This window comes from Symsagittifera roscoffensis, chromosome 1 (assembly GCF_963678635.1).
Source record: "Symsagittifera roscoffensis chromosome 1, txSymRosc1.1, whole genome shotgun sequence".
NCBI classification, from domain to species: Eukaryota; Metazoa; Xenacoelomorpha; order Acoela; family Convolutidae; genus Symsagittifera; species Symsagittifera roscoffensis.
In genome coordinates, this window is record NC_087062.1 from 33,568,328 (window position 1) to 33,595,779 (window position 27,452).

The window sequence follows — 27,452 nt, forward strand, 5'->3', positions numbered from 1 at the left end:
TTGAAAAGGATTTAGCATGATATATCACAAGATCCCATCTCAAAACTCGATGTGTTACGCTTCTCAGCAGCCATTCCAGTTAGGAACACAGCTTTGCGCAAAAACAAGTCAAAAAACACGGATAGCCGGTTACTGTGCAAGTAGCATAGAATGTTCCAACCATAGTCTTAAAAAAGACAAGTTTTTCAAATTATTGTGGTTTTTTTCGGCGTGGTGTGATGAAAGGAGCTAAACAAAAAAGTGGGGATTAGGTATCTTTGACAGCCACATCAAAATAAGCTAATTGAAAAACAATTTTTGTAGAAAAAATGACCAGAAAACGAAAAAAAAATCAACTAAAAAGTTTCGCAAATTTTTTCAAGTTTTTTGCAGTTTTTTAAATTTTTGAAAATTTTGATTCCCAAAAAAGCGCTAAAATACCCAAAATAAACGAACGTTACCCAAGTGAAACGAAGTTTTTCCGTTTTAAATTAAGCTTTTGTAACCTCCTAAGCACTTCAATCAATTAAAATAAGATTGCTCGCTCGCTTTATTCGCTCAAAATAAAAACAAAAAATCAAAAATTTCAAACCGGTTTTTTTTCAACACTTGGAAAAAATTTTTAAATTTTTAAATGAGATTCCAATCACGCTGTAAGGGCTTTAATATGATATATCACTCAACCCAGTCCGATCATTAAATGTGGCACCTGATTTTGCGTGGAAAACAAAAAGCAAAAAAAACTAAAACACACCCGAATATAAAGTTCCTTCCCATTTTCAATGGTCGGAACAAAAAACATTTCATTTCAACATTTAGATTTATTTAAACACACATTATTTTGACGTAAGTTTCAAAAAGTATATTCAGTTCATTCTTTCTCTGCCACAGGCTCTTGTTTTTATCTTAATATGTCCAGATACGATTTATATCAATCTCATTCTACCTCGACCGGAGTTTTTCAATTTATATAAATTTCGTTGCAATATCGTCGTCCTTGAAAGTTTTTCTGGTCATATCGTCGAATTTCTCCGCTATTTGGAGGGAGAACTCAGACTTCCATCTGTTCATTTGACCTTTGTTCACCATGTCTTTCTCCTGTGAATTTCTCTCATATCTGGCCTTCATCGAATCTACAGCAGTAGCTATCTTCAAGTCTTGTATATACTTGTCGTCCAATCGCTTTTTGCCCAAGAAGTCACTTATTTGGCCGATTGCTTCTTCAAACTTTTGGTGCAGATCCTCGTAATGAATCAGCAGGTGATTGCTAGGATACTCTCTAAAATATTATGTTGAGTTTCTGCATTATATTTGCGAGTAAAATGCCCTTTAATTAACCAATTTAGGCAGCATTTTTATTAAAATAGCAAGATTTAAAACAACATATTTCTACGACATTGTCTTATAAAAACCCATAGAGTTTTTTTTTCTCCATATAATCCCACGAAAAGTTATTCTTTTTTTGATACAAGTTAAAATTACTTTACAGATACTTTTTGACCGGATAATCTATTATTTCTATTGATTACTAACCGAGAAAATTCGGCGCGGGATGGATACGAAAGCAAAAGTGGGAAAGTACGAAAATAGAAAAAAGGGAGAAAAGTTGAAAGCAGTCCTCTATTTACCTAACACTATTACTCACCGACACTTTTCTATCCACGATTTTGTCCATTCCCACCAACTTCCACAATTCAGTTTTCCTTCCAGGAAAATCTGCAAAAGAAACTCATCCAAGTCATCCGTCTTCTTAAAACCAACTAAGGTCGGCTCGGTCTGGTAAAACTTAAACAAACTCAATGCCGTATCTTTCGGATTCCTGACAACTACAATATTTTTCCTCAGATTCGAAAAGATCTCACGTGGCGCTAAATGAGATGGCATGTGGCTTTTCAGCATTCGCGGCGATGACGTAATCTGATTGGCCACCTCATGTCCCCAACCTTCCTTTTCAAAACATATTTCCAGATATGGAAATTTGAATCGCATTTCTGACTGTCCAGTTTGACTAAGCTCGTCCAGGCCATAAACCATGCCAATTAGGATGTTCTGGGTCCATGTTGTTCCAGTTCTGGGATAAGTCAATAAATATATGTCGTCCTGACGACTTTGGAAGTTTTTAGTAGCAAGAATTGATTCTTCCGTATACGCGCCCTCAATTGAAACATCTTCAAGGTAAAAGGCGTTTTGAATCATCTTCGAGTTTAGAAATCTTCTCTTAGGATAGGTACATTGGTAATATTTATATCACTTTAAAGCAATTTAGTGAGATTGGAGGGACGAGTATAGCTGAGGTATACGAAGCTATAAACTTGCTAAGACTATAAACCTGCTATAAACTTGAGTTAGTGGCAACGTATATCTGAGCAATTACTAATTAGGTATAGGTATGTTTGGTTCTTATCGGCTTATGTATATTTACACCATTTTGATAAGTTATGCTATACATTTTTCCTTAAAGCCGTTTTACGTCAAATAAATAATTTCTTTATAATGGTAAACAGGGGCGGATCTAGGATTTTCTCGAGGGGGCGGATGTTCAAAAAAAAACTTAAGTTTTTGTAGATCTTTTGTTTAGGTCGACCAAATTGATTTTCTGAGTTCTACCAAATCACTGTAAAGACCCTTTTTTGGCAAAAATTTGTACACGGCAGGCAGGTTTCTGAAAAAAAACAGCCAAAAAAGGCGTTTTTAAGAACTTTTGGGAAAATTTTAGCCAAAAAAACCGCGTTTTTTAGGCGCGCGCTGCCCCCTCAAAATTGTTAGATTTTGGCGCCCTTGGCTCCTTTAGAGAAAATTTAGGGTCAGTCAGCCAAAAATGGATATCTCATAATAGTACAAAGGGGGAACCCTTTGAGTCGGCAGGGGGTCGTTTCCCTGAGTGGGGCGTCCGCCACCCCCGTATATTCCCCATAAATCCGCTGGTGATGGTAAATACTTTCAAAATTAAAGCTCGCAATCTGAAATAGCAGAATTGTGGGGGATTGTGGGGGAAGCAGATTTCAGAGGGATTCGTTCCACTACCAACCCAAAGGAATTCGACCCACTCCCATAACCTTTAGCGCCAATATACACTAATTTGAGGCAGGAACGCGCGCCAACAAGTGCTTAAAAAACGGCACTTTTTTGTGTTTGCTGGTTTTTTCGGAAAGTTTGCACGCTAGGCAGAAAACTTGGTGGTCTTTTTAATGATTTAGGAGAGCTCAGTATATCAATTTGATCGGTCTAAAAAAATTTCCTCAGAAAATTTGAATTTTTTTTGTAAATCCGCCCGACCTCAGATCCGCCCAACACTATAAAAATGTCTTAAAAACTAGTGCAGATACTCTTCACGCTTCAGGATAACTATTGGCAGAGTAAAACTTTCATCAAAGCTGGCCTGTAGGTGGGTCAACGCTCCTTAGACACGCGTAAACGCACCTTAGGCGCGCGTCAATCACTCCTTGACGATAACCAGCTTTGATTTTGAAATAGATTCATACCCTCTGTTGGCAAGTTCTCAAAGCGTTGGCGTGACTGCGTCTGTCACTATCATTTTGGTCAATGAAACGGCAGTGTATCAGCTAGCATAAAGCTCGACTAGCTCAAAGCTTTTAAATTGAATATCGTATCGACTAGCATAAAAATTTCAAACACAAATTTCGTACATCGTCAAAATAAATTATTTTACACAAAGAAAAAAATATATGTAATTCACTTTTTTTGCAAATTTCATAACTTTCGCGGCAATCAATAATCCACTCAAGCCATCACAAGTAGGGGTTTGACTGATTCCGATTTATGTGATAATTTGTTTCATTCTTTGCTGATTGCAAAACTTCTCAAATGCTCAATTTTCTATGTGCCAGAAAATCAACTTTCGTTTGAGTCGAATATTAATGTCGTTTTGTAATTCTGAGAAAAAAATATCAAAATATGCTAGTCGATATACTTTCATGTTTTCTTTTTCCTTAGTTATTTGAGTTTTACGCTAGTCGAGCGGCGGCCACAAACAAGACATCCTTTAGGCGAACAAAAGAAATCGGATTTTTGTCTTACTTTTAGAAAAAAAACGTCGTTTTTCTTACCATAGTACAACTGTTTTTTTTTGGAAGTTGCGATGTTTGCATGGTACTTGCCGATTTTGTGATCGAAGAGCTGTTAAATTTCATTATATCGGGTAGCTACATTAAGTTAAAATCATATATTAAGATGCTAGGAATTGTTCATTTGTTACAGCTAAATCGATTTTTTTCTGTTATATTTATTATTTCGATTTGGAGCTGTTAAATTTCATTATATCTGGTAGCTACATTAAGTTAAAATCATATATTAGGATGTTAGGAATTGTTCATTTGTTACAGCTAAATCGATTTATTTGCCATTACATAATATCAAGCGCAGTTTTTTGTCCGCTTCGTCAATCCTCATTCCGGTGGAACCTTAAGTATCAAACTTGATTGATGCCGTTTCTTGGTCGTCGAATCTCGTGTTCTCCAATTTATTCTAATGTCTCGCAGTTTTTTGAATTTCTGATTCGCTTTCCGTCGGATTCTCAAAAACAGGTGGCTATTGGTGGTGGTGTTTTATCGGATTAATTAGATTTTCAATATCTACATTTTTTTCGAGATCACCACTCTTTTACCGTTTAGTTTTGCCAAAAATGGAAAACTTTTCTCACATTTGACTCGTTGTTGTTCGACTGCGCCATGATAAAAGGTTCCTTGAAGAAGTTAATTTATGTCAAAATTAAAACATAAAAAAATGAGAGAGAGCGTTCTATCCGCCGGAGAGAATAAACACATCAAGGTAAAATAATGGAAACATGTTGGACAAACTAAAATAAATTGAGTTAAAAAAAACTGAATCACAATATTTCTTTTGACAGGAAAATTTTTAGTTTAGTATAATACTCGTACTAAAGTAACTGCTTTTTTTCTCCACATCGAGAAGGATAAATGAAAAATTTTTTGTGACAACTAACTTCAGTAAAACTTTGCACTAAAATTAATGCATATGAAAACGATAAAAGTTCAGTAAATGGATGAAAGCAGATAAATGAGATTATGGTAGCTGGCTAAATTAGTATCAACTCGACGGATTAACATAATGGTCTCTGGATTAAGTTCAATTTATCTAAAGAGTTGGAGATGATGTCCCTAATGGCATGCATTAAGGTTGATTTAACTGTGTTTTATTATTAGTAGTAGTATATGTTGGATTCAAATCGGTTGGGGGGTGGAGACTTCCATGTATAAAGATGGGCTATAGACTATATTCGGTCTCCACTAAATGTATAAACATAGGCAATATATTTCCATGTATTAAGCATATAGGTTTCAGAGTTTCAGATGGTAAGTTTCGAGAGAAAAATTGGTGTCCGATTTTGCTGATACATCAAAGTTTAGGATTCCAAACGGGAATGTTTTAAATCCTATTAATTATGTTGCGATAGTTTTCTTGATGGTAAGCTTCAAATGGTAAGTTTCATTTAAAAAAATGTAAACAAAAACGTAAAAGTTTTCTTGAGCTATTATGTCGAATTTGCAACAACAGATGTTTTCCCCCGTGGTGAGTGAGGACGCTGAAGTATGTAAACAAAGTTACTGTTTGTATATTTAAGCGAAGTAGTTGACGTAAACCAAAAGTTTTCTTAGGCTGTTATGTCAAATTTGCAACAACAGATGTTACCACCGTGGTGAGTGGGGACGCTAAAGTATGTACACAATTTTAACGTTCTTCATTTAAGCGTCGTGGACGTGAACAAAATTTTATCTCAGGCTATTATGTCAAGTTTGCAACAACAGATGTTACCTCACTTGGTGAGTGAGGACGCTGAAGTATGTAAACAAATTTAATGTTTGTATATTTAAGCGAGGTAGTTGACGTAAACCAAAAGTTTTCTTGAGCTATTATGTCAAAATTGCAACAACAGATGTTACCCCACTTGGTGAGTGAGGACGCTGAAGTGTGTTAACAAAATTAATAATAGTTTATTTGAGATAGGTTGTGGACGTAAACAAAAATTTCTCATCCAAATATCTCAAAACTGCACCATCAGATGTTACACCTCACGGTGAGCAGGGACGCCGATTACTCTAAACAACTTTCTTGAAATCTCACTTTTGGTTTACTTAAGTGTGATAAATGTTAAGTGTAACAGACGGGGTAAGTTTTGGCAACAACAGAAAATAATTTGGAAGCCAGTCGCTCAATTTTACAACTAGAAACTGATTTCCAGATGGATTTTTCATGTTTCCACTAAATTCTTAAAATATCATCTCCATTTAACACAATATTGTATCTTTTTTCTTTCTTAATTTTCAATTTACATCTACTGTTTTTAGAAGTTTACTCTGACAAAGATGAAATACAATTTTTAATTGTCGATCTTGAAAATTTGTGGTGTATACATCTTTCATAGGGTACATTTTTTGTAAGATTAGTGTTAAAGCAATCACAATTTACCTAGAAAAACTTCCTATTCAGAATCAATGTAAGTTTTAATAATATTCAGTTTACTTCCTTTAGTTTTTGTTAAACTCACTGCTCCCAGTATTCAAAACTAATCATTTTCTCCGAATAATGATCCAGTGTTCTCCTCTATCCTTGCATGGAGCTGAAATAATTATTACAAAAGAGTATTTTGTTAGTTGCGGAACTTTATCAGAGGAATCAGGTTCCACATACTTGAAGCTGAGCTCAGAAATTTTTTCCATAATTTGCAGAAGTGATGAATACTTGCTCCATAGGAAACTGCAAAATTGACTCTAATCTCAAGTTTTCTACACTAAATTCTCGATAATACAACTTTTCAGCTGCATCCTGAAATGAAGTCAAGTCAAAAACATGAATATAGTGATTTTAAAATCTTCTATTGGAAGAGCTGGAAAATTCTCGGTAACTGCGTTGCTTTCATTATCGTAACATAAATGGAAGTTGTATCTAATGAAACAATTGCTCTTCCAGCCCGAATATTTCTAAGCTCTCTCAATTGAAATTGTTGATAGTTGAAAGGATTTTCGTTAGGAGATCATGAAACAGCTGAGTTTGTATTCATTGCAACAGCTATTCCTCTTATTGGAGCAATATTGAAATTATTTTCCTGAAAAAACTGGTTTTAACAAGATGGAATGATGAAGGTTCTTGCTATAGTTTCCATGTTATTGTAATGAGCAGGTCCTCTTTCCAGATTCCATTGCAAGAACAGATGATTAAATTCAGCTACTAAAGTTCTTCTAGTAAACAGCGAACAATCAACTAATTCCAGACTAATTTTTGAAAATCAGAGATCGTATAATAACTAAGACCAGCACGAATTTGTTCAATTTGAACTTTGATTTTTCGTAGTAGCAATTTTTCACAAGTAAACAGATAAATGGCTAGTCTCCCATAGAGTGAAAAAGTTATCCATGTTCTGAGGAATTCGATCTACCAGCGAACGGGTACATATCAAAGTTTTTCGGAAATTCTTCAATAAACTATATCCTTGGCAAGCAAGCATTCCTTTATTACTCACTGCCAACGACTTGAATTTGGCCGATATATGTGCTTTTTGAGGATATAATCCGTAACTTTCAAAATTGGAGAACAGAGAAGGTGAAAGATTGTTTACATAGGTTAAGTAGGGTTTTGGTTCTTCGTCTGAGTCATCCTCTGGTTGCTTCATGTTCTGGTCTTTTTTTTGAAAGCATTAAACAATCTTCCTTCTGAAAAATTGAAGCTTTAAACTGAGGTGGGTTACACGCATACCCCACTAAAGATTACGGTCCATCTCAAATTCAAACTCAATACTGCTTTCATCTAGAGAAGTACTATGGAATAATTCTTGTGTGTAAGATGACATAATTGTTTCCAAAAATGGGACTTTATCAAAATTCTCCATAGAGGAGTTTGTAAAAGCTCGTTACCGAAAATGACTACCTTGGCTGATACTCATTTAATTTTGTCAAAACAATTTTGCGAGAGCAACTATTTTTCGATCTGTTTTTTCGAGAAATGGTTCTACTAGTTCTGCGCTTGGATTTCTTTTTTCTGCCTCCGAATTGTCTTTGAAATGTTTTTGTTCCAACATCTTTTGCAAATGTTCTGAGCTTTTTTTTTCGTTCAGTAACGATTTCTTCAATCTTTGGTGCTGTACTTTTAATTAAACCTGCTCCAAACTTCTTCCACGCTGCCCTGCATGTCCACGAAAAATAGGAAAATTAGCTGAGTTTTGGGCAACCATTTTGTATGAAGTATATATCAGAAACATTTATAAAAGTATTGCACCGATAGCTGAGTTCATGACAAGTTGGACTTCGTTTTGCATATAGCCAATTCCATAAAATCCCTTGTGAGACTGCGTTATGAAGTATTTCAATAATTTTACTCGTTTGACTTTTTTTTTACATCTGCTTGTTGATAACATTTGAATCTAATGCTAATTTGATAAACATGGGTTTTTTAAAAGTGATAACGATTGGATTAATAATCTATCTTTAACGCAGCTATCCAATTTTTCATTTTGTGCCTCATATTTCAGTCAATGTAGTTCGGTTTTTATTGAAAAAATTGAAGGTTACGTGTCTATCCTTCAACTGGATTGGTGTGAGTGGTCCGTGGAAGTGTGTAATTTTAGTCAGTTTTTTCCAATCCAAAAACTGATCTGGACAGGAGGAAAGTGTTTTTGAGAAATTTCAGTTCCCATTTTCGGCAAGCTAGGTTCCTGTTGTGACCATCGGTTAGAAAAAAAGTGACAATCTTCAGGGGACCATCCGTTTGAAAAAATTAAGATCACTAGTTTGCCTGTGATGTTGATGGCGTTATCGGTGAAGCCGAAATATAAATTTTTGGTTGATCAACCTACCGCATAAATTTCAAGTAGGTTTCCTGAAGTTTCATTTAAGAAAAACTTTCGTTAGAAGGAAGCTATCCGTGCTAGTCGAGTCCTCTTGAATAATCTTAACTACTTGAATTTCTTTCCCGCGCTGGATGTTTGACAGTTATTTACGTTCTTTTCAGTCGTTGTCGAAAATTGTACTTATTTTCAATACAGAATAGTCCTCATTATCACTCTATTGGTTTTCTGATCAAGCGTTGATCACTCCACATCATTCTTTTTTTCACGGTCGCTATTTGCATTCGCTTGACCCGAAGGATAATTGAAAACTGTATTATATTTATTTTATAATAAAGTTTAATTTTTACCACGAAATTTTTAGAGTCTGGTAAAGTGATTTTTAATTTAACAAGTGTTTCATGTTGAAAATCTTGCACGGAAAAAACTTTATGGCATTTGGAAAAAGATCTGCCATATTTCATATAGTTGCTGTTTCATTCGATGATCCGATTGGGTTCTCATTTGACATTAAAAGCTTCAATGGTTAAATGCTTCAAAGGTGGTAAGGTTTCCGTCGAAAGCTTTCTTTAAAAGTCAGAATCTTCATGTCGCTCATAAAAATGTCTCCCATCCACTCATCTACTCCGGCGGATATGTCACAAATTTTTGCTATTTCAGCTAAGGCTCCCAAAAATTGTTCTTAGGACGCTCTGTCACAGTGTTTTCTATTTAACATTTTTTTAATGTGACATTCGTTTTTCTTACAAAAACAGTAGAAAAATTCTCAAAAACTCCTGAAAAACAATTTGAAGGAATATTACTCTCAAAAGTTTATGCCCAAAAATTTTTTTCCTTCATTTCGGAGGGCGAGGTAAAATATCTAGCGTAGTTTCTAGTCTGCTTCGTCAATCTTCGACCCGTTGAAATGTTTAGTCTTGGTCTTGATCAATACCGTTTCTTCGTTGTCGAATTTTTTTTGTTCTTTTTTTTTGCGATCAACGCAAGGTGAAAATGATCGCTCCACTCTTCCCACAGAATTGATGGATCCACCGTACTATTTTGCCAAAAGGGAAGATTTTCTCTCACGTTTGATTCGTTGCTGTTCGATTGCGCCATGATAAAACTTTCATTTGTTACAACTAGTTCTACTTATTTTTAAAAGATTAAAACGTCAAGAAGAGAATTAATTTCAAAGTTAAAAACAAAATAAAGCGAGAGGAAGCATTCTCTCTGCCGGAGAGAATGAACATATCAAGGTCGAATAATAAAAGACCAGTTAGACAAGCTAAAGTAAAATAAATAAATAATTTACTGTATCACAACAGACTAATTTCGTGTTAAGATATAAAGTTCGACAACTAACTATTCTAAAACCTGGTTTTTCATTGCGATGTAGAAATCAATGCACAAATCGATCTTTTTGTGTTTATTATCAAAACCTTAGCAATGACTCGAGCTATTTTCCGAATATTTTTTTTCTTCTTGGAAAGCGAAGAAGGACATGAGCCAAAACGCAGAAAGAAATTTGAGTTATGGTATAAAGTGTTAATCATTTTTTAGCAAAATGGAAATAGAGGGTCAGATCAAATTAAGGTAAAGAACAGCCTGCATCAGACTTTAGCAGTTATTACTGTTTTGCTGATTTTAACCAAGTCTTCAACCAAAAGGCTGATTGATCTTGATGTAGCACTATACAGACTAGTTATCTCAAAGTAGGTATAATCTGAAGTTTAATTCAAATGACACCAAAGAACTTTCAAAACAAGTTGCTAATAAGTGAACTTTACAAATAACAGCGAGCAATATAAAACTCGGGTTAATTTTGGGCAGCAAGAACCCTCGAAATTAACAAAACGTTTTTAAATTTGTATCAGATTGAGTTCAACTATTTTAGTTCTCGAAATCCTTGATGGCTCATTTTTCGTTCCCCTTCCTTGTTGGGCCATCTTTTGGAATTGGTTTTTTAAATTCTCCTTCTTCGTTTAAATTTTTCAAAATTGACTTGCGTTCACCTTCTCAGCTTGCCGATGATTATTGCTCGACATAGTTTCTCTATAGTGTCGGCAGTCGAGTTGCAGCCTATAGTCATTCTTATGATATGATAGCTCTGGGGTTTCTGGGTTTCACACACACACACACACACACAAATCAAACTATGCGCCTATCCATTGCACAGTTTGGCCTCGAAATGATTAACTTGTACAATTAACAAGGATACTCGTTCTGATGTCCTTTTTAGACTGGGTGTTTTTTTGGAAATTTTTTCGGAGTTGAAGTAGTAGGGTTTTTGTCTGATGAGGCTGACAATTTGAATTGTTGGCAGCTTAGGAACAGCTTTAAATTGTTGTTGTTTTGGTAGTTCTGATATCGCTAGACGACAGGCTGTCTAGCTACACTGATCTGATTAACAACATTTCACTAATTAGTTTTGCAGAATCGGTTTAGTTTAAGCCTGGTTCGACTGCTATTCAGCATTTAAACACTGAGTTGGAGAAGAGGTTTTGCGCTTCCTATTTCCAAGTAATTTCCTTGGGATTTCTGGGAAAACAAAGGGTGTCTCAAAAATATAACTGTTTGGGTTCTCCAAAAGTTTGTATATGTCACATGTCCACCGTTGATGCCGGGGATGGAATTGTGAAACATATGTGAGCCGTATGAGGCGAATTCGATGAGAATATGTCTAGTGAGCTATCGGAGCTAGAGTGTTGTTGGCCTGGCTGAGAAGTGTTGTTGGCCTATGACCACCATAGAAGATAATGCGCAACCATACACATCCATGTATGATTTTTATGGAAAATGACTAATCATGCGTAGCACATAAGTTGATTTCGAAAACCCTCAAAATAGCTTTTTAACGAATTTAATTAGTAATAAAACGATTTCTCATCATTATGCAAGCTGTTGGTACGATATGAAAAAATTTCACCGTGCAAATCATAAGTCGCAACCTATATGGTGCTATATATGGAAGAGATTTTTAACAATTTTTTTCTCTCGAAAACCATGAAAATAGAAGTTGATTGACAAAAATGACTGAGAAAAAGTATCTTTAGTACACGATACACTTTTATTAGATTCGTTTTTTTCACCAAGCAAACCATACGTCGCACCATAAATGGTGCTATTTATGAAAACGATGATTCCATACAAAAACAACTTGAATAGAGCTTCATGTGCCGTCAAATACGCCGGAATGGACTCGGACCCGATGATTGACGGCTGATTGGATGACATCGAGGATTTAGTATTTTGTTTCGCCATTACTCTAAAATCTTGATTTGTAGTTGTGAAGTTGTTTGGAGGCACTTAGCATAGTAATAAGGTGTTCCCTTCGTGATTGTCAGATTCTGTAATTGATCCCCTGCCCTGGCAATGATAGTGTGGGAGGGCGAGCTCTCACTTGACCTCCAGCTTCAGGTCTACTACAGCCTGACCGATTTCGTCCGCAATAATGGTATCACGTGAAAATTATGGACACGAAAAAACTACCTTGAATCGAAAAAAAAGAACTTCTCTCAACAAACTAACTCAATCTGGAATGTGGGGATTTATGTGCTATCTTAAAAAAATTTTAAAAGCTCATGTTGTACAAATTACTTGTGAGAATTTTTCCAATCTTACAACTTTTGATGGAACTAGGATAGTCGGTTACTCTGGAAGTAGCACCGAATGTTCTGGCTATGGTCTGGAGAAAAACAAACAAACAAATGTAGTTTTTTCGTGTCGTTAAACAAAAAGAAAAGTGTCGTTAAAAAAACAAACAAAAAAGAGTTAAAGCTGTTTTTTTTCAAATTAAGGTCGTTTATTAAATTAAAGGATCTAAACCAAAAAAAAGATATGAGAAATATTCGACAGTCATATTAAAGTTAGAAAATTTGCAAACAATTTCTTTAAAAAAAGACTCAAAAAAAAATTCAAAAAAATGTTCAAAAATTTTTTCAAATTGTTTGCAGTTTTTTTAACTTTTGAATTTTTTCGCTCCAAAAAGCTCTAAAATACTCAAAAAAATTAAATTCATTCCAGTAACGATGAGTTTTTACGGCTTGAATTGAACTATCGTAAGCTTTTCAGAAGCCATTAAATTAAGCTATTGCAAGCCTGCTCGCACGCTTTATTCGCTCGAGTTATTACGAAACACCAAAAATTTCAAACCGGTTTTTCTCGACACTGAGAAAATGTTTTGGTCATTTCTAAATGTCGATCGAATCATGACTGAAAGGGCTTTAATATGATATACCACTTAACTCTCTCCGATGATTTTTTGTGGTAGCTGATTTTGCGTGGAAAACAAAAAAGAAAAAAATTTTAATAAATTAAGGCACTCAAAAACAAAGTTTTTCCCAGCTTTCAAGTTTTATTCGAAGCATTCCTAGCGCAAAATTTTGAAAAAATTTGTAAGTTTTTATACGAAATTTTTAAGCAGCATTTGTTTAAAATGGGAAAATTTGATTTTTTTTGTCTTTTAAGAAAGCACCGTTATCCACTAAACTGATGCAACAAGAAACTATTTTTATCTCTTGTTTTCGTATGCAGCAAAAACCACTCAGCGGCTACAAAATTTACAAAACATCTTGATATTTTTAACGTTGGAAGTTTTTTAAGCTCGATACAATTTCCCTCACGCCATTCTTTTGTTGGAAATCATGTGACCAAAGACGATATCTAAAACAAAATCATCTGTTTTCCAAAGCGCATTTACACTTTTGGTTTTGAAACTTGCTATCATTGATTCCAATTGAGTGATATATGGCTAACAAGGTGTAAAAAATGGTAGCTTGTTCAAAAGCACCACAACATTTTCAAACCAGCAATAACAAAAATAACTTTCACTGTTAAAATTTAATATCCTTGGTGGTATATTTCACCTTTGAATCCCCACAAGCCCAATTCACACTCAAATTATCAAAATGAATAAAAATTTACAAATGAGCCAATTCGAGAATCTGCGCAGGCGCGGATCTAGGAATTTCTCGAGTGGGGGGGCTGATTTTCAAAAAAAAATTGAAGTTTTTGTCGACTTTTTTTTAGGTCGGACAAATTGATTTTCTGAGCCCTCCCCAACCACTATAAAGACCCTAATTTGACAAAATTTTGTGGGCCGCAGTCAAATTTTTGAAAAAAAAGGCCACAAAGGCGTTTTTAGGCACTTCTTGGAAAATTTCGACCAAAAAATCGCGTTTTTTCGGCTCCCCCCTCAAAATTAGTTTAAATTGGCGCGAAGACGCCTTTAGAAAAACTTTAAGGTCAAACAGCCAAAAATAAACGTCTCAAAACTCAAAAAAGTACAAAGGGGCCCTTTGGGTCGGCATAGAGTCGAATCCCTAGGAGTAGAGCATCCGCCTCCCCCCTTTCCGCGCAAATTTTTTATTTCTTGCTCCGTACAAGAGCTGAGTTGTTATCTGAAAAAGCGACGAGGCAGGAGCTAATCAAACCGATACGGTTTTCGCAAAAATTTTCAGTTTTGTCTTGCAAAGAGAACAATCAAAAAACGAATGACGTCATTTTTTGGTTCGAAATTTTCAATGTCCTAGGCAAATCCATGTTCTTGTACTTTGTCACCTCAAAAAGCCCGGATGAAAAGGAGCTGCTCGCACCACTTAGGGGACAGTTCCTCAAGTGGTGAGAGCAGCTCCTTTTTATTCAGACTTTTTGAGGAGACAAAAAGTACAACAACATGGATTTGCCTAGGACAGGCATCGAAACAGATACGATTTTTGTGGAAAACTTTTCAGCCAAAAGAATGCAACAAAAAACAATAGTTTCTGGTAGCCTACCTCCTATGAAACCCATATTGTGGCCTTTATGACAGTTTTTGGAAGGGTATGACGCGCACAAAATTAGTATAAGCAAGGAGTTCGATCGGCCGAAAATGGATGCCGTAAAAAGTACCAAAGAGCGAGTATTTGGGTGGACAGGGTTTGAACGGTAGGGGGATGATACATAATATCCCTAAGACCGGTACTGATCTGAAGCCAAACTTTCAACTATATAAAATGGCTTTTTTAGATTCCGCGTGGCGTGTGGTGTCTTTCAAATACTGCAGAGAAGGGAATGCAATGGGCCAAAAGGATACAATCATGGCATTGGTAGAGCAGACCAACTTCTCAGAGCAGGAACTCAAACAGTACTTCAAGAGATTCAAGAACGAACATCCCGATGGAAAGATGGACGAAAAAGCTCTACGCAAAATGTTCGGTATGCAGTCGTATCTATCGTTAACTTCTGCAATGAGTTTTGAGCTTGCAGTTAGACACAACAAGGATGCAAGTTTGAGAAGTTTCCAAAGCTCTTACCAGCTATTATTGAGAGATTTTTGAGCAGTCCAATAAAATCGTCCAATTAGATCAAAAATTCAAACAAAATTTATCTGTGCTTACATGACTGTTGTGTATCGATGCGCAGCAGTAGATTCACCAAGAAAACTTTATTGAGATTTTTGTGACAGATAAACTGACTATAAACTTGCTATAAGCTTGAGTTAGTGGCAACGTATATCTGAGCAGTTACTCCTTAGGTATAGGTATGTTTGGTTCTTATCGGCTCATGTATAATAACAACATTTTGATAAGTTATGCTATACATTTTTTCTTAAAGCCATTTTACGTCAAAGAAATAATTTCTTTATAATGGTAAACAGGAGCGGATCTAGGATTTTCTCTAGGGGGCGGATGTTCAGAAAAAATCTTAAGTTTTTGTAGATCTTTTGTTTAGGTCGACCAAATTGATTTTCTGAGTTCTACCAAATCACTGTAAAGATTCTATTTTGGCAAAAATTTGTACACGGCAGGCAGGTTTCTGAAAAAAAAACAGCCAAAAAAGGCGTTTTTAGGAACGTTTGGGAAAATTTAAGCCAAAACAATCGCGTTTTTTAGAGGCGCGCTGCCCCTTCAAAATTATTAGATTTTGGCGCCCTTGGCTCCTTTAGAGAAAATTTAGGGTCAGTCAGCCAAAAATGGATATCTCATAATAGTACAAAGGGGGAACCCTTTGAGTCGGCAGGGGGTCGTTTCCCTGAGTGGGGCGTCCGCCACCCCCGTATATTCCCCATAAATCCGCTGGTGATGGTAAATACTTTCAAAATTAAAGCTCGCAATCTGAAATAGCAGAATTGTGGGGGATTGTGGGGGAAGCAGATTTCAGAGGGATTCGTTCCACTACCAACCCAAAGGAATTCGACCCACTCCCATAACCTTTAGCGCCAATATACACTAATTTGAGGCAGGAACGCGCGCCAACAAGTGCTTAAAAAACGGCACTTTTTTGTGTTTGCTGGTTTTTTCGGAAAATTTGCACGCTAGGCAGAAAACTTGGTGGTCTTTTTAATGATTTAGGAGAGCTCAGTATATCAATTTGATCGGTCTAAAAAAATTTCCTCAGAAAATTTGAATTTTTTTGTAAATCCGCCCGACCTCAGATCCGCCCGACCTCAGATCCGCCCAACACTATAAAAATGTCTTAAAAACTAGTGCAGATACTCTTCACGCTTCAGGATAACTATTGGCAGAGTAAAACTTTCATCAAAGCTGGCCTGTAGGTGGGTCAACGCTCCTTAGACACGCGTAAACGCACCTTAGGCGCGCGTCAATCACTCCTTGACGACAACCAGCTTTGATTTTGAAATAGATTCATACCCTCTGTTGGCAAGTTCTCAAAGCGTTGGCGTGACTGCGTCTGTCACTATCATTTTGGTCAATGAAACGGCAGTGTATCAGCTAGCATAAAGCTCGACTAGCTCAAAGCTTTTAAATTGAATATCGTATCGACTAGCATAAAAATTTCAAACACAAATTTCGTACATCGTCAAAATAAATTATTTTACACAAAGAAAAAAATATATGTAATTCACTTTTTTTGCAAATTTCATAATTTTCGCGGCAATCAATAATCCACTCAAGCCATCACAAGTAGGGGTTTGACTGATTCCGATTTATGTGATAAGTTGTTTCATTCTTTGCTGATCAATCCGTCAATCCTCATTCCGGTGGAACCTTAAGTATCAAACTTGATTGATGCCGTTTCTTGTTCGTCGAATCTCGTGTTCTCCAATTTATTTTAATGTCTCGCAGTTTTTTGAACTTCTGATTCGCTTTCCGTCGGATTCTCAAAAACAGGTGGCTATTGGTGGTGGTGTTTTATCGAATTAATTAGATTTTCAATATCTACATTTTTTTCGAGATCACCACTCTTTTACCGTTTAGTTTTGCCAAAAGTGGAAAACTTTTCTCACATTTGACTCGTTGCTGTTCGACTGCGCCATGATAAAACGTTTCTTGAAGAAGTTAATTTATCTCAAAATTAAAACATAAAAAATTGAGAGAGAGCGTTCTATCCGCCGGAGAGAATAAACACATCAAGGTAAAACAATGGAAACATGTTGGACAAACTAAAATAAATTGAGTTAAAAAAAACTGAATCACAATATTTCTTTTGACAGGAAAATTTTTAGTTTAGTATAATACTCGTACTAAAGTAACTGCTTTTTTTCTCCACGTCGAGAAGGATAAATGAAAAATTTTTTGTGACCACTAACTTCAGCAGAACTTTGCACTAAAATTATTGCACATGAATACGTTAAAAGATCAATAAATGGACGAAAGCAGATAAATGAGATTATGGTAGCTGGCTAAATTAGTACCAACTCGACGGATTAACATAATGGTCTCTGGATTAAGTTCAATTTATCTAAAGAGTTTGAGATGATGTCCCTAATGGCTTGCATGAAGGTTGATTTAACTGTGTTTTAGTATTAGTAGTAGTATATGTTGGATTCAAATCGGTTGGGGGGGGGTGGAGACCTCCATGTATGAAGATAGGCTATAGACTATATTCGGTCTCCACTAAATGTATAAACATAGGCAATATATTTCCATGTATTAAGCATATAGGTTTCAGATTTTCAGATGGTAAGTTTCGAAAAAAAAAAATTGGTGCCCGACTTTGCCGATACTTTTCTCATCCAAATATCTCAAAACTGCACCATCAGATGTTACACCTCACGGTGAGCAGGGACGCCGATTACTCTAAACAACTTTCTTGAAATCTCACTTTTGGTTTACTTAAGCGTGAGAAATGTTCAGTGTAACAGACGGGGTAAGTTTTGGCAACAATAGAAAATAATTTGGAAGCCAGTCGCTCAATTTTTTAATGTGACATTCGTTTTTCTTACAAAAACAGTAGAAAAATTCTCAAAAACTCCTGAAAAACAATTTGAAGGAATATTACTCTCAAAAGTTTATGCCCAAAAAATTTTTTCCTTCATTTCGGAGGGCGAGGTAAAATATCTAGCGTAGTTTCTAGTCTGCTTCGTCAATCTTCGACCCGTTGAAATGTTTAGTCTTGGTCTTGATCAATACCGTTTCTTCGTTGTCGAATTTTTTTTGTTCTTTTTTTTGCGATCAACGCAAGGTGAAAATGATCGCTCCACTCTTCCCACAGAATTGATGGATCCACCGTACTATTTTGCCAAAAGGGAAGGTTTTCTCTCACGTTTGATTCGTTGCTGTTCGATTGCGCCATGATAAAATTTTCATTTGTTACAACTAGTTCTACTTATTTTTAATGAAAAGATTAAAACGTCAAGAAGAGAATTAATTTCAAAGTTAAAAACAAAATAAAGCGAGAGGAAGCATTCTCTCTGCCGGAGAGAATGAACATATCAAGGTCGAATAATAAAAGACCAGTTAGACAAGCTAAAATAAAATAAATAAATAATTTACTGTATCACAACAGACTAATTTCGTGTTAAGATATAAAGTTCGACAACTAACTATTCTAAAACCTGGTTTTTCATTGCGATGTAGAAATCAATGCACAAATCGATCTTTTTGTGTTTTAATATCAAAACCTTAGCAAGGACTCGAGCTATTTTCCGAATATTTTTTTTCTTCTTGGAAAGCGAAGAAGGACATGAGCCAAAACGCAGAAAGAAATTTGAGTTATGGTATAAAGTGTTAATCATTTTTTAGCAAAATGGAAATAGAGGGTAAGATCAAATTAAGGTAAAGAACAGCCTGCATCAGACTTTAGCAGTTATTACTGTTTTGCTGATTTTAACCAAGTCTTCAACCAAAAGGCTGATTGATCTTGATGTAGCACTATACAGACTAGTTATCTCAAAGTAGGTATAATCTGAAGTTTAATTCAAATGACACCAAAGAACTTTCAAAACAAGTTGCTAATAAGTGAACTTTACAAATAACAGCGAGCAATATAAAACTCGGGTTAATTTTGGGCAGCAAGAACCCTCGAAATTAACAAAAAATTTTTAAATTTGTATCAGATTGAGTTCAACTATTTTAGTTCTCGAAATCCTTGATGGCTCATTTTTCGTTCCCCTTCCTTGTTGGGCCATCTTTTGGAATTGGTTTTTTTAATTCTCCTTCTTCGTTTAAATTTTTCAAAATTGACTTGCGTTCACCTTCTCAGCTTGCCGATGATTATTGCTCGACATAGTTTCTCTATAGTGTCGGCAGTCGAGTTGCAGCCTATAGTCATTCTTATGATATGATAGCTCTGGGGTTTCTGGGTTTCACACACACACACACACACACAAATCAAACTATGCGCCTATCCATTGCACAGTTTGGCCTCGAAATGATTAACTTGTACAATTAACAAGGATACTCGTTCTGATGTCCTTTTTAGACTGGGTGTTTTTTTGGAAATTTTTTCGGAGTTGAAGTAGTAGGGTTTTTGTCTGATGAGGCTGACAATTTGAATTGTTGGCAGCTTAGGAACCGCTTTAAATTGTTGTTGTTTTGGTAGTTCTGGTATCGCTAGACGACAGGCTGTCTAGCTACACTGATCTGATTAACAACATTTCACTAATTAGTTTTGCAGAATCGGTTTAGTTTAAGCCTGGTTCGACTGCTATTCAGCATTTAAACACTGAGTTGGAGAAGAGGTTTTGCGCTTCCTATTTCCAAGTAATTTCCTTGGGATTTCTGGGAAAACAAAGGGTGTCTCAAAATTAAAACTGTTTGGGTTCTCCAAAAGTTTGTATATGTCACATGTCCACCGTTGATGCCGGGGATGGAATTGTGAAACATATGTGAGCCGTATGAGACGAATTCGATGAGCATATGTCTAGTGAGCTATCGGAGCTAGAGTGTTGTTGGCCTGGCTGAGAAGTGTTGTTGGCCTATGACCACCATAGAAGATAATGCGCAACCATACACATCCATGTATGATTTTTATGGAAAATGACTAATCATGCGTAGCACATAAGTTGATTTCGAAAACCCTCAAAATAGCTTTTTAACGAATTTAATTAGTAATAAAACGATTTCTCATCATTATGCAAGCTGTTGGTACGATATGAAAAAATTTCACCGTGCAAATCATAAGTCGCAACCTATATGGTGCTATATATGGAAGAGATTTTTAACAATTTTTTTCTCTCGAAAACCATGAAAATAGAAGTTGATTGACAAAAATGACTGAGAAAAAGTATCTTTAGTACACGATACACTTTTATTAGATTCGTTTTTTTCACCAAGCAAACCATACGTCGCACCATAAATGGTGCTATTTATGAAAACGATGATTCCATACAAAAACAACTTGAATAGAGCTTCATGTGCCGTCAAATACGCCGGAATGGACTCGGATCCGATGATTGACGGCTGATTGGATGACATCGAGGATTTAGTATTTTGTTTCGCCATTACTCTAAAATCTTGATTTGTAGTTGTGAAGTTGTTTGGAGGCACTTAGCATAGTAATAAGGTGTTCCCTTCGTGATTGTCAGATTCTGTAATTGATCCCCTGCCCTGGCAATGATAGTGTGGGAGGGCGAGCTCTCACTTGACCTCCAGCTTCAGGTCTACTACAGCCTGACCGATTTCGTCCGCAATAATGGTATCACGTGAAAATTATGGACACGAAAAAACTACCTTGAATCGAAAAAAAGAACTTCTCTCAACAAACTAACTCAATCTGGAATGTGGGGATTTATGTGCTATCTTAAAAAATTTTTAAAAGCTCATGTTGTACAAATTACTTGTGAGAATTTTTCCAATCTTACAACTTTTGATGGAACTAGGATAGTCGGTTACTCTGGAAGTAGCACCGAATGTTCTGCCTATGGTCTGGAGAAAAACAAACAAAAAAATGTAGTTTTTTCGTGTCGTTAAACAAAAAGAAAAGTGTCGTTAAAAAAACAAACAAAAAAGAGTTAAAGCTGTTTTTTTTCAAATTAAGGTCGTTTATTAAATTAAAGGATCTAAACCAAAAAAAAGACATGAGAAATATTCGACAGTCATATTAAAGTTAGAAAATTTGCAAACAATTTCTTTAAAAAAAGACTCAAAAAAAAAATTCAAAAAAAATGTTCAAAAATTTTTCAAATTGTTTGCAGTTTTTTTAACTTTTGAATTTTTTCGCTCCAAAAAGCTCTAAAATACTCAAAAAAAATAAATTCATTCCAGTAACGATGAGTTTTCACGGCTTGAATTGAACTATCGTAAGCTTTTCAGAAGCCATTAAATTAAGCTATTGCAAGCCTGCTCGCACGCTTTATTCGCTCGAGTTATTACGAAACACCAAAAATTTCAAACCGGTTTTTCTCGACACTGAGAAAATTTTTTGGTCATTTCTAAATGTCGATCGAATCATGACTGAAAGGGCTTTAATATGATATACCACTTAACTCTCTCCGATGATTTTTTGTGGTAGCTGATTTTGCGTGGAAAACAAAAAAGAAAAAAATTTTAATAAATTAAGGCACTCAAAAACAAAGTTTTTCCCAGCTTTCAAGTTTTATTCGAAGCATTCCTAGCGCAAAATTTTGAAAAAATTTGTAAGTTTTTATACGAAATTTTTAAGCAGCATTTGTTTAAAATGGGAAAATTTGATTTTTTTTGTCTTTTAAGAAAGCACCGTTATCCACTAAACTGATGCGACAAGAAACTATTTTTATCTCTTGTTTTCGTATGCAGCAAAAACCACTCAGCGGCTACAAAATTTACAAAACATCTTGATATTTTTATCGTTGGAAGTTTTTTAAGCTCGATACAATTTCCCTCACGCCATTCTTTTGTTGGAAATCATGTGACCAAAGACGATATCTAAAACAAAATCATCTGTTTTCCAAAGCGCATTTACACTTTTGGTTTTGAAACTTGCTATCATTGATTCCAATTGAGTGATATATGGCTAACAAGGTGTAAAAAACGGTAGCTTGTTCAAAAGCACCACAACATTTTCAAACCAGCAATAACAAAAATAACTTTCACTGTTAAAATTTAATATCCTTGGTGGTATATTTCACTTTTGAATCCCCACAAGCCCAATTCACACTCAAATTATCAAAATGAATAAAAATTTACAAATGAGCCAATTCGAGAATCTGCGCAGGCGCGGATCTAGGAATTTCTCGAGTGGGGGGGCTAATTTTCAAAAAAAAAATTGAAGTTTTTGTCGACTTTTTTTTAGGTCGGACAAATTGATTTTCTGAGCCCTCCCCAAAATTTCGACCAAAAAATCGCGTTTTTTCGGCTCCCCCCTCAAAATTAGTTTAAATTGGCGCGAAGACGCCTTTAGAAAAACTTTAAGGTCAAACAGCCAAAAATAAACGTCTCAAAACTCAAAAAAGTACAAAGGGGCCCTTTGGGTCGGCATAGAGTCGAATCCCTAGGAGTAGAGCATCCGCCTCCCCCCTTTCCGTGCAAATTTTTTATTTCTTGCTCCGTACAAGAGCTGAGTTGTTATCTGAAAAAGCGACGAGGCAGGAGCTAATCAAACCGATACGGTTTTCGCAAAAATTTTCAGTTTTGTCTTGCAAAGAGAACAATCAAAAAACGAATGACGTCATTTTTTGGTTCGAAATTTTCAATGTCCTAGGCAAATCCATGTTCTTGTACTTTGTCACCTCAAAAAACCCGGATGAAAAGGAGCTGCTCGCACCACTTAGGGGACAGTTCCTCAAGTGGTGAGAGCAGCTCCTTTTTATCCAGACTTTTTGAGGAGACAAAAAGTACAACAACATGGATTTGCCTAGGACAGGCATCGAAACAGATACGATTTTTGTGGAAAACTTTTCAGCCAAAAGAATGCAACAAAAAACAATAGTTTCTGGTAGCCTACCTCCTATGAAACCCCTATTGTGGCCTTTATGACAGTTTTTGGAAGGGTATGACGCGCACAAAATTAGTATAAGCAAGGAGTTCGATCGGCCGAAAATGGATGCCGTAAAAAGTACCAAAGAGCGAGTATTTGGGTGGACAGGGTTTGAACGGTAGGGGGAGGATACATAATATCTCTAAGACCGGTACTGATCTGAAGCCAAACTTTCAACTATATAAAATGGCTTTTTTAGATTCCGCGTGGCGTGTGGTGTCTTTCAAATACTGCAGAGAAGGGAATGCAATGGGCCAAAAGGATACAATCTTGGCATTGGTAGAGCAGACCAACTTCTCAGAGCAGGAACTCAAACAGTACTTCAAGAGATTCAAGAACGAACATCCCGATGGAAAGATGGACGAAAAAGCTCTACGCAAAATGTTCGGTATGCAGTCGTATCTATCGTTAACTTCTGCAATGAGTTTTGAGCTTGCAGTTAGACACAACAAGTATGCAAGTTTGAGAAGTTTCCAAAGCTCTTACCAGCTATTATTGAGAGATTTTTGAGCAGTCCAATAAAATCGTCCAATTAGATCAAAAATTCAAACAAAATTTATCTGTGCTTACATGACTGTTGTGTATCGATGCGCAGCAGTAGATTCACCAAGAAAACTTTATTGAGATTTTTGTGACAGATAAACTGACTATAAACTTGCTATAAACTTGAGTTAGTGGCAACGTATATCTGAGCAGTTACTCCTTAGGTATAGGTATGTTTGGTTCTTATCGGCTCATGTATAATAACAACATTTTGATAAGTTATGCTATACATTTTTTCTTAAAGCCATTTTACGTCAAAGAAATAATTTCTTTATAATGGTAAACAGGAGCGGATCTAGGATTTTCTCTAGGGGGCGGATGTTCAAAAAAAAATCTTAAGTTTTTGTAGATCTTTTGTTTAGGTCGACCAAATTGATTTTCTGAGTTCTACCAAATCACTGTAAAGACCCTTTTTTGGCAAAAATTTGTACACGGCAGGCAGGTTTCTGAAAAAAAACAGCCAAAAAAGGCGTTTTTAAGAACTTTTGGGAAAATTTTAGCCAAAAAAACCGCGTTTTTTAGGCGCGCGCTGCCCCCTCAAAATTGTTAGATTTTGGCGCCCTTGGCTCCTTTAGAGAAAATTTAGGGTCAGTCAGCCAAAAATGGATATCTCATAATAGTACAAAGGGGGAACCCTTTGAGTCGGCAGGGGGTCGTTTCCCTGAGTGGGGCGTCCGCCACCCCCGCATATTCCCCATAAATCCGCTGGTGATGGTAAATATTAAAGTTAAAGCTCGCAATCTGAAATAGCAGAACTTTGGGGGATTGTGGGGGAAGCAGATTTCAGAGGGATTCGTTCCACTACCAACCCACAGGAATTCGACTCACTCCCATAACCTTTAGCGCCAATATACACTAATTTGAGGCAGGAACGCGCGCCAACAAGTGCTTAAAAAACGGCACTTTTTTGTGTTTGCTGGTTTTTTCGGAAAGTTTGCACGCTAGGCAGAAAACTTGGTGGTCTTTTTAATGATTTAGGAGAGCTCAGTATATCAATTTGATCGGTCTAAAAAAATTTCCTCAGAAATTTTGAATTTTTTTTTTGTAAATCCGCCCGACCTCAGATCCGCCCGACCTCAGATCCGCCCAACACTATAAAAATGTCTTAAAAACTAGTGCAGATACTCTTCACGCTTCAGGATAACTATTGGCAGAGTAAAACTTTCATCAAAGCTGGCCTGTAGGTGGGTCAACGCTCCTTAGACACGCGTAAACGCACCTTAGGCGCGCGTCAATCGCTCCTTGACGATAACCAGCTTTGATTTTGAAATAGACTAATACCCTCTGTTGGCAAGTTCTCAAAGCGTTGGCGTGACTGCGTCTGTCACTATCATTTTGGTCAATGAAACGGCAGTGTATCAGCTAGCATAAAGCTCGACTAGCTCAAAGCTTTTAAATTGAATATCGTATCGACTAGCATAAAAATTCCAAACACAAATTTCGTACATCGTCAAAATAAATTATTTTACACAAAGAAAAAAATATATGTATTTCACTTTTTTTGCAAATTTCATAATTTTCGCGGCAATCAATAATCCACTCAAGCCATCACAAGTAGGGGTTTGACTGATTCCGATTTATGTGATAAGTTGTTTCATTCTTTGCTGATCAATCCGTCAATCCTCATTCCGGTGGAACCTTAAGTATCAAACTTGATTGATGCCGTTTCTTGTTCGTCGAATCTCGTGTTCTCCAATTTATTTTAATGTCTCGCAGTTTTTTGAACTTCTGATTCGCTTTCCCTCGGATTCTCAAAAACAGGTGGCTATTGGTGGTGGTGTTTCATCGGATTAATTAGATTTTCAATATCTACATTTTTTTCGAGATCACCACTCTTTTACCGTTTAGTTTTGCCAAAAGTGGAAAACTTTTCTCACATTTGACTCGTTGCTGTTCGACTGCGCCATGATAAAAGGTTCCTTGAAGAAGTTAATTTATCTCAAAATTAAAACATAAAAAATTGAGAGAGAGCGTTCTATCCGCCGGAGAGAATAAACACATCAAGGTAAAACAATGGAAACATGTTGGACAAACTAAAATAAATTGAGTTAAAAAAAACTGAATCACAATATTTCTTTTGACAGGAAAATTTTTAGTTTAGTATAATACTCGTACTAAAGTAACTGCTTTTTTTCTCCACGTCGAGAAGGATAAATGAAAAATTTTTTGTGACCACTAACTTCAGTAGAACTTTGCACTAAAATTATTGCACATGAATACGTTAAAAGATCAATAAATGGATGAAAGCAGATAAATGAGATTATGGTAGCTGACTAAATTAGTACCAACTCGACGGATTAACATAATGGTCTCTGGATTAAGTTCAATTTATCTAAAGAGTTTGAGATGATGTCCCTAATGGCATGCATGAAGGTTGGTTTAACTGTGTTTTAGTATTAGTATTAGTATATGTTGGATTCAAATCGGTTGGGGGGGGGGTGGAGACCTCCATGTACGAAGATAGGCTATAGACTATATTCGGTCTCCACTAAATGTATAAACATCGGCAATATATTTCCATGTATTAAGCATAAAGGTTTCAGATTTTCAGATGGTAAGTTTCGAAAAAAAAATTGGTGCCCGACTTTGCCGATACATTTCTCATCCAAATATCTCAAAACTGCACCATCAGATGTTACACCTCACGGTGAGCAGGGACGCCGATTACTCTAAACAACTTTCTTGAAATCTCACTTTTGGTTTACTTAAGCGTGAGAAATGTTCAGTGTAACAGACGGGGTAAGTTTTGGCAACAATAGAAAATAATTTGGAAGCCAGTCGCTCAATTTTACAACTAGAAACTGATTTCCAGTTGGATTTTTCATGTTTCTACTAAATTCTTAAAATATCATCTCCATTTAACACAAAATTGTATCTTTTTTCTTTCTTAATTTTCAATTTACATCTACTGTTTTTAGAAGTTTACTCTGACAAAGATGAAATACAATTTTTAATTGTCGATCGTGAAAATTTGTGGTGTATACATCTTTCATAGGGTACATTTTTTGTAAGATTAGTGTTAAAGCAATCACAATTTACCTAGAAAAACTTCCTATTCAGAATCAATGTAAATTTTAATAATATTCAGTTTACTTCCTTTAGTTTTTGTTAAACTCACTGCTCCCAGTATTCAAAACTAATCATTTTCTCCGAAATTTGCTACATATTCCCGGCTATTCTCAACTGGACTTCTGCAAATCGTAAGTTTCCTTTTTTTTAAAGAAACTCAATCAGAAAAAGTTTATCTTCAGATACAATATTACAGTTACAAAATTACAGTTACAGTAAAAATCACCAAATCATATATAATTTTATAGCATCAATTTACATTCATATAAAAGTAACATGCCGCGTTCTTACGTAAGATTACTGGTAAAATTCGAAGCACTAACATCAAGAATATTACTAATCTTCTTTTGGTAGAATTTGAATAGAAGAATTTCTAAAAAAAAAGGGGTAAAAGCCGCATAAATTATCAGTTATTTGAAGTTTCCTATGAACAATTCGCTCGTACGTTTTCTTTAAAAAGGAATAGTTGAAACGTTTTCTTCCCAAAGAATCACCATAGCGATCAACTTTGCCCAATTGAGCAATAATGATCCAGTGTTCTCCTCTATCCTTGCATGGAGCTGAAATAATTATTACAAAAGAGTATTTTGTTAGTTGCGGAACTTTATCAGAGGAATAAGGTTCCACATACTTGAAGCTGAGCTCAGAAATTTTTTCCTTAATTTGCAGAAGTGATGAATTATTCATCTTTGCAATTCTTTGATGATTTAGGTCTAAAAACAAAGAAATTGATAGCTTGGTAATGCATTTTATAATTAAAAAATAAGATTGATGACTTACACGCATTTAGGTGCTGATTTAAAAAAGTCCCATTCACAAACCATATTTACTGGACAAAGGTTATTAATCAGTGTTTTACAGTCTAGGTTGTGGAAATGTCTCAGGTTTTCAGTTAGACAACAATAACTGTTTATTTTTTCTTAAGGTTTATGTCTGAAGAATA

At 35.7% G+C, this 27,452-nt stretch overlaps 3 protein-coding genes across 5 annotated transcripts in view; 1 reads left to right on the plus strand and 2 right to left on the minus strand.

Moving 5' to 3' along the window:
- LOC134843261 (translationally-controlled tumor protein homolog) overlaps window positions 1-27,452 on the minus strand; it is a 424,116-nt gene that overhangs the window by 183,405 nt on the left and 213,259 nt on the right. The gene's annotated exons all lie outside the window — the stretch shown is intronic.
- LOC134856618 (uncharacterized) overlaps window positions 1-27,452 on the plus strand; it is a 44,595-nt gene that overhangs the window by 5,167 nt on the left and 11,976 nt on the right. The window contains exon 1 of one of the 2 annotated variants that reach the window (XM_063872900.1): window positions 26,556-26,640. The exons of the other annotated variant lie outside the window; for it this stretch is intronic. The gene's annotated coding sequence lies outside the window, so the exon portion shown is untranslated. Of the gene's footprint in view, window positions 1-26,555; window positions 26,641-27,452 lie in introns of those variants that run through there. 2 annotated transcript variants of the gene reach the window in all.
- Window positions 782-2,322, minus strand: LOC134856607 (sulfotransferase 1C4-like). The gene is made up of 2 exons (XM_063872885.1): window positions 1,625-2,322; window positions 782-1,258 (listed from the first exon to the last, which is right to left on the minus strand). The coding sequence occupies exons 1-2, from the start codon at window positions 2,173-2,175 to the stop codon at window positions 946-948; spliced, it is 864 nt and encodes a 287-aa protein (XP_063728955.1). The 5' UTR covers window positions 2,176-2,322; the 3' UTR covers window positions 782-945.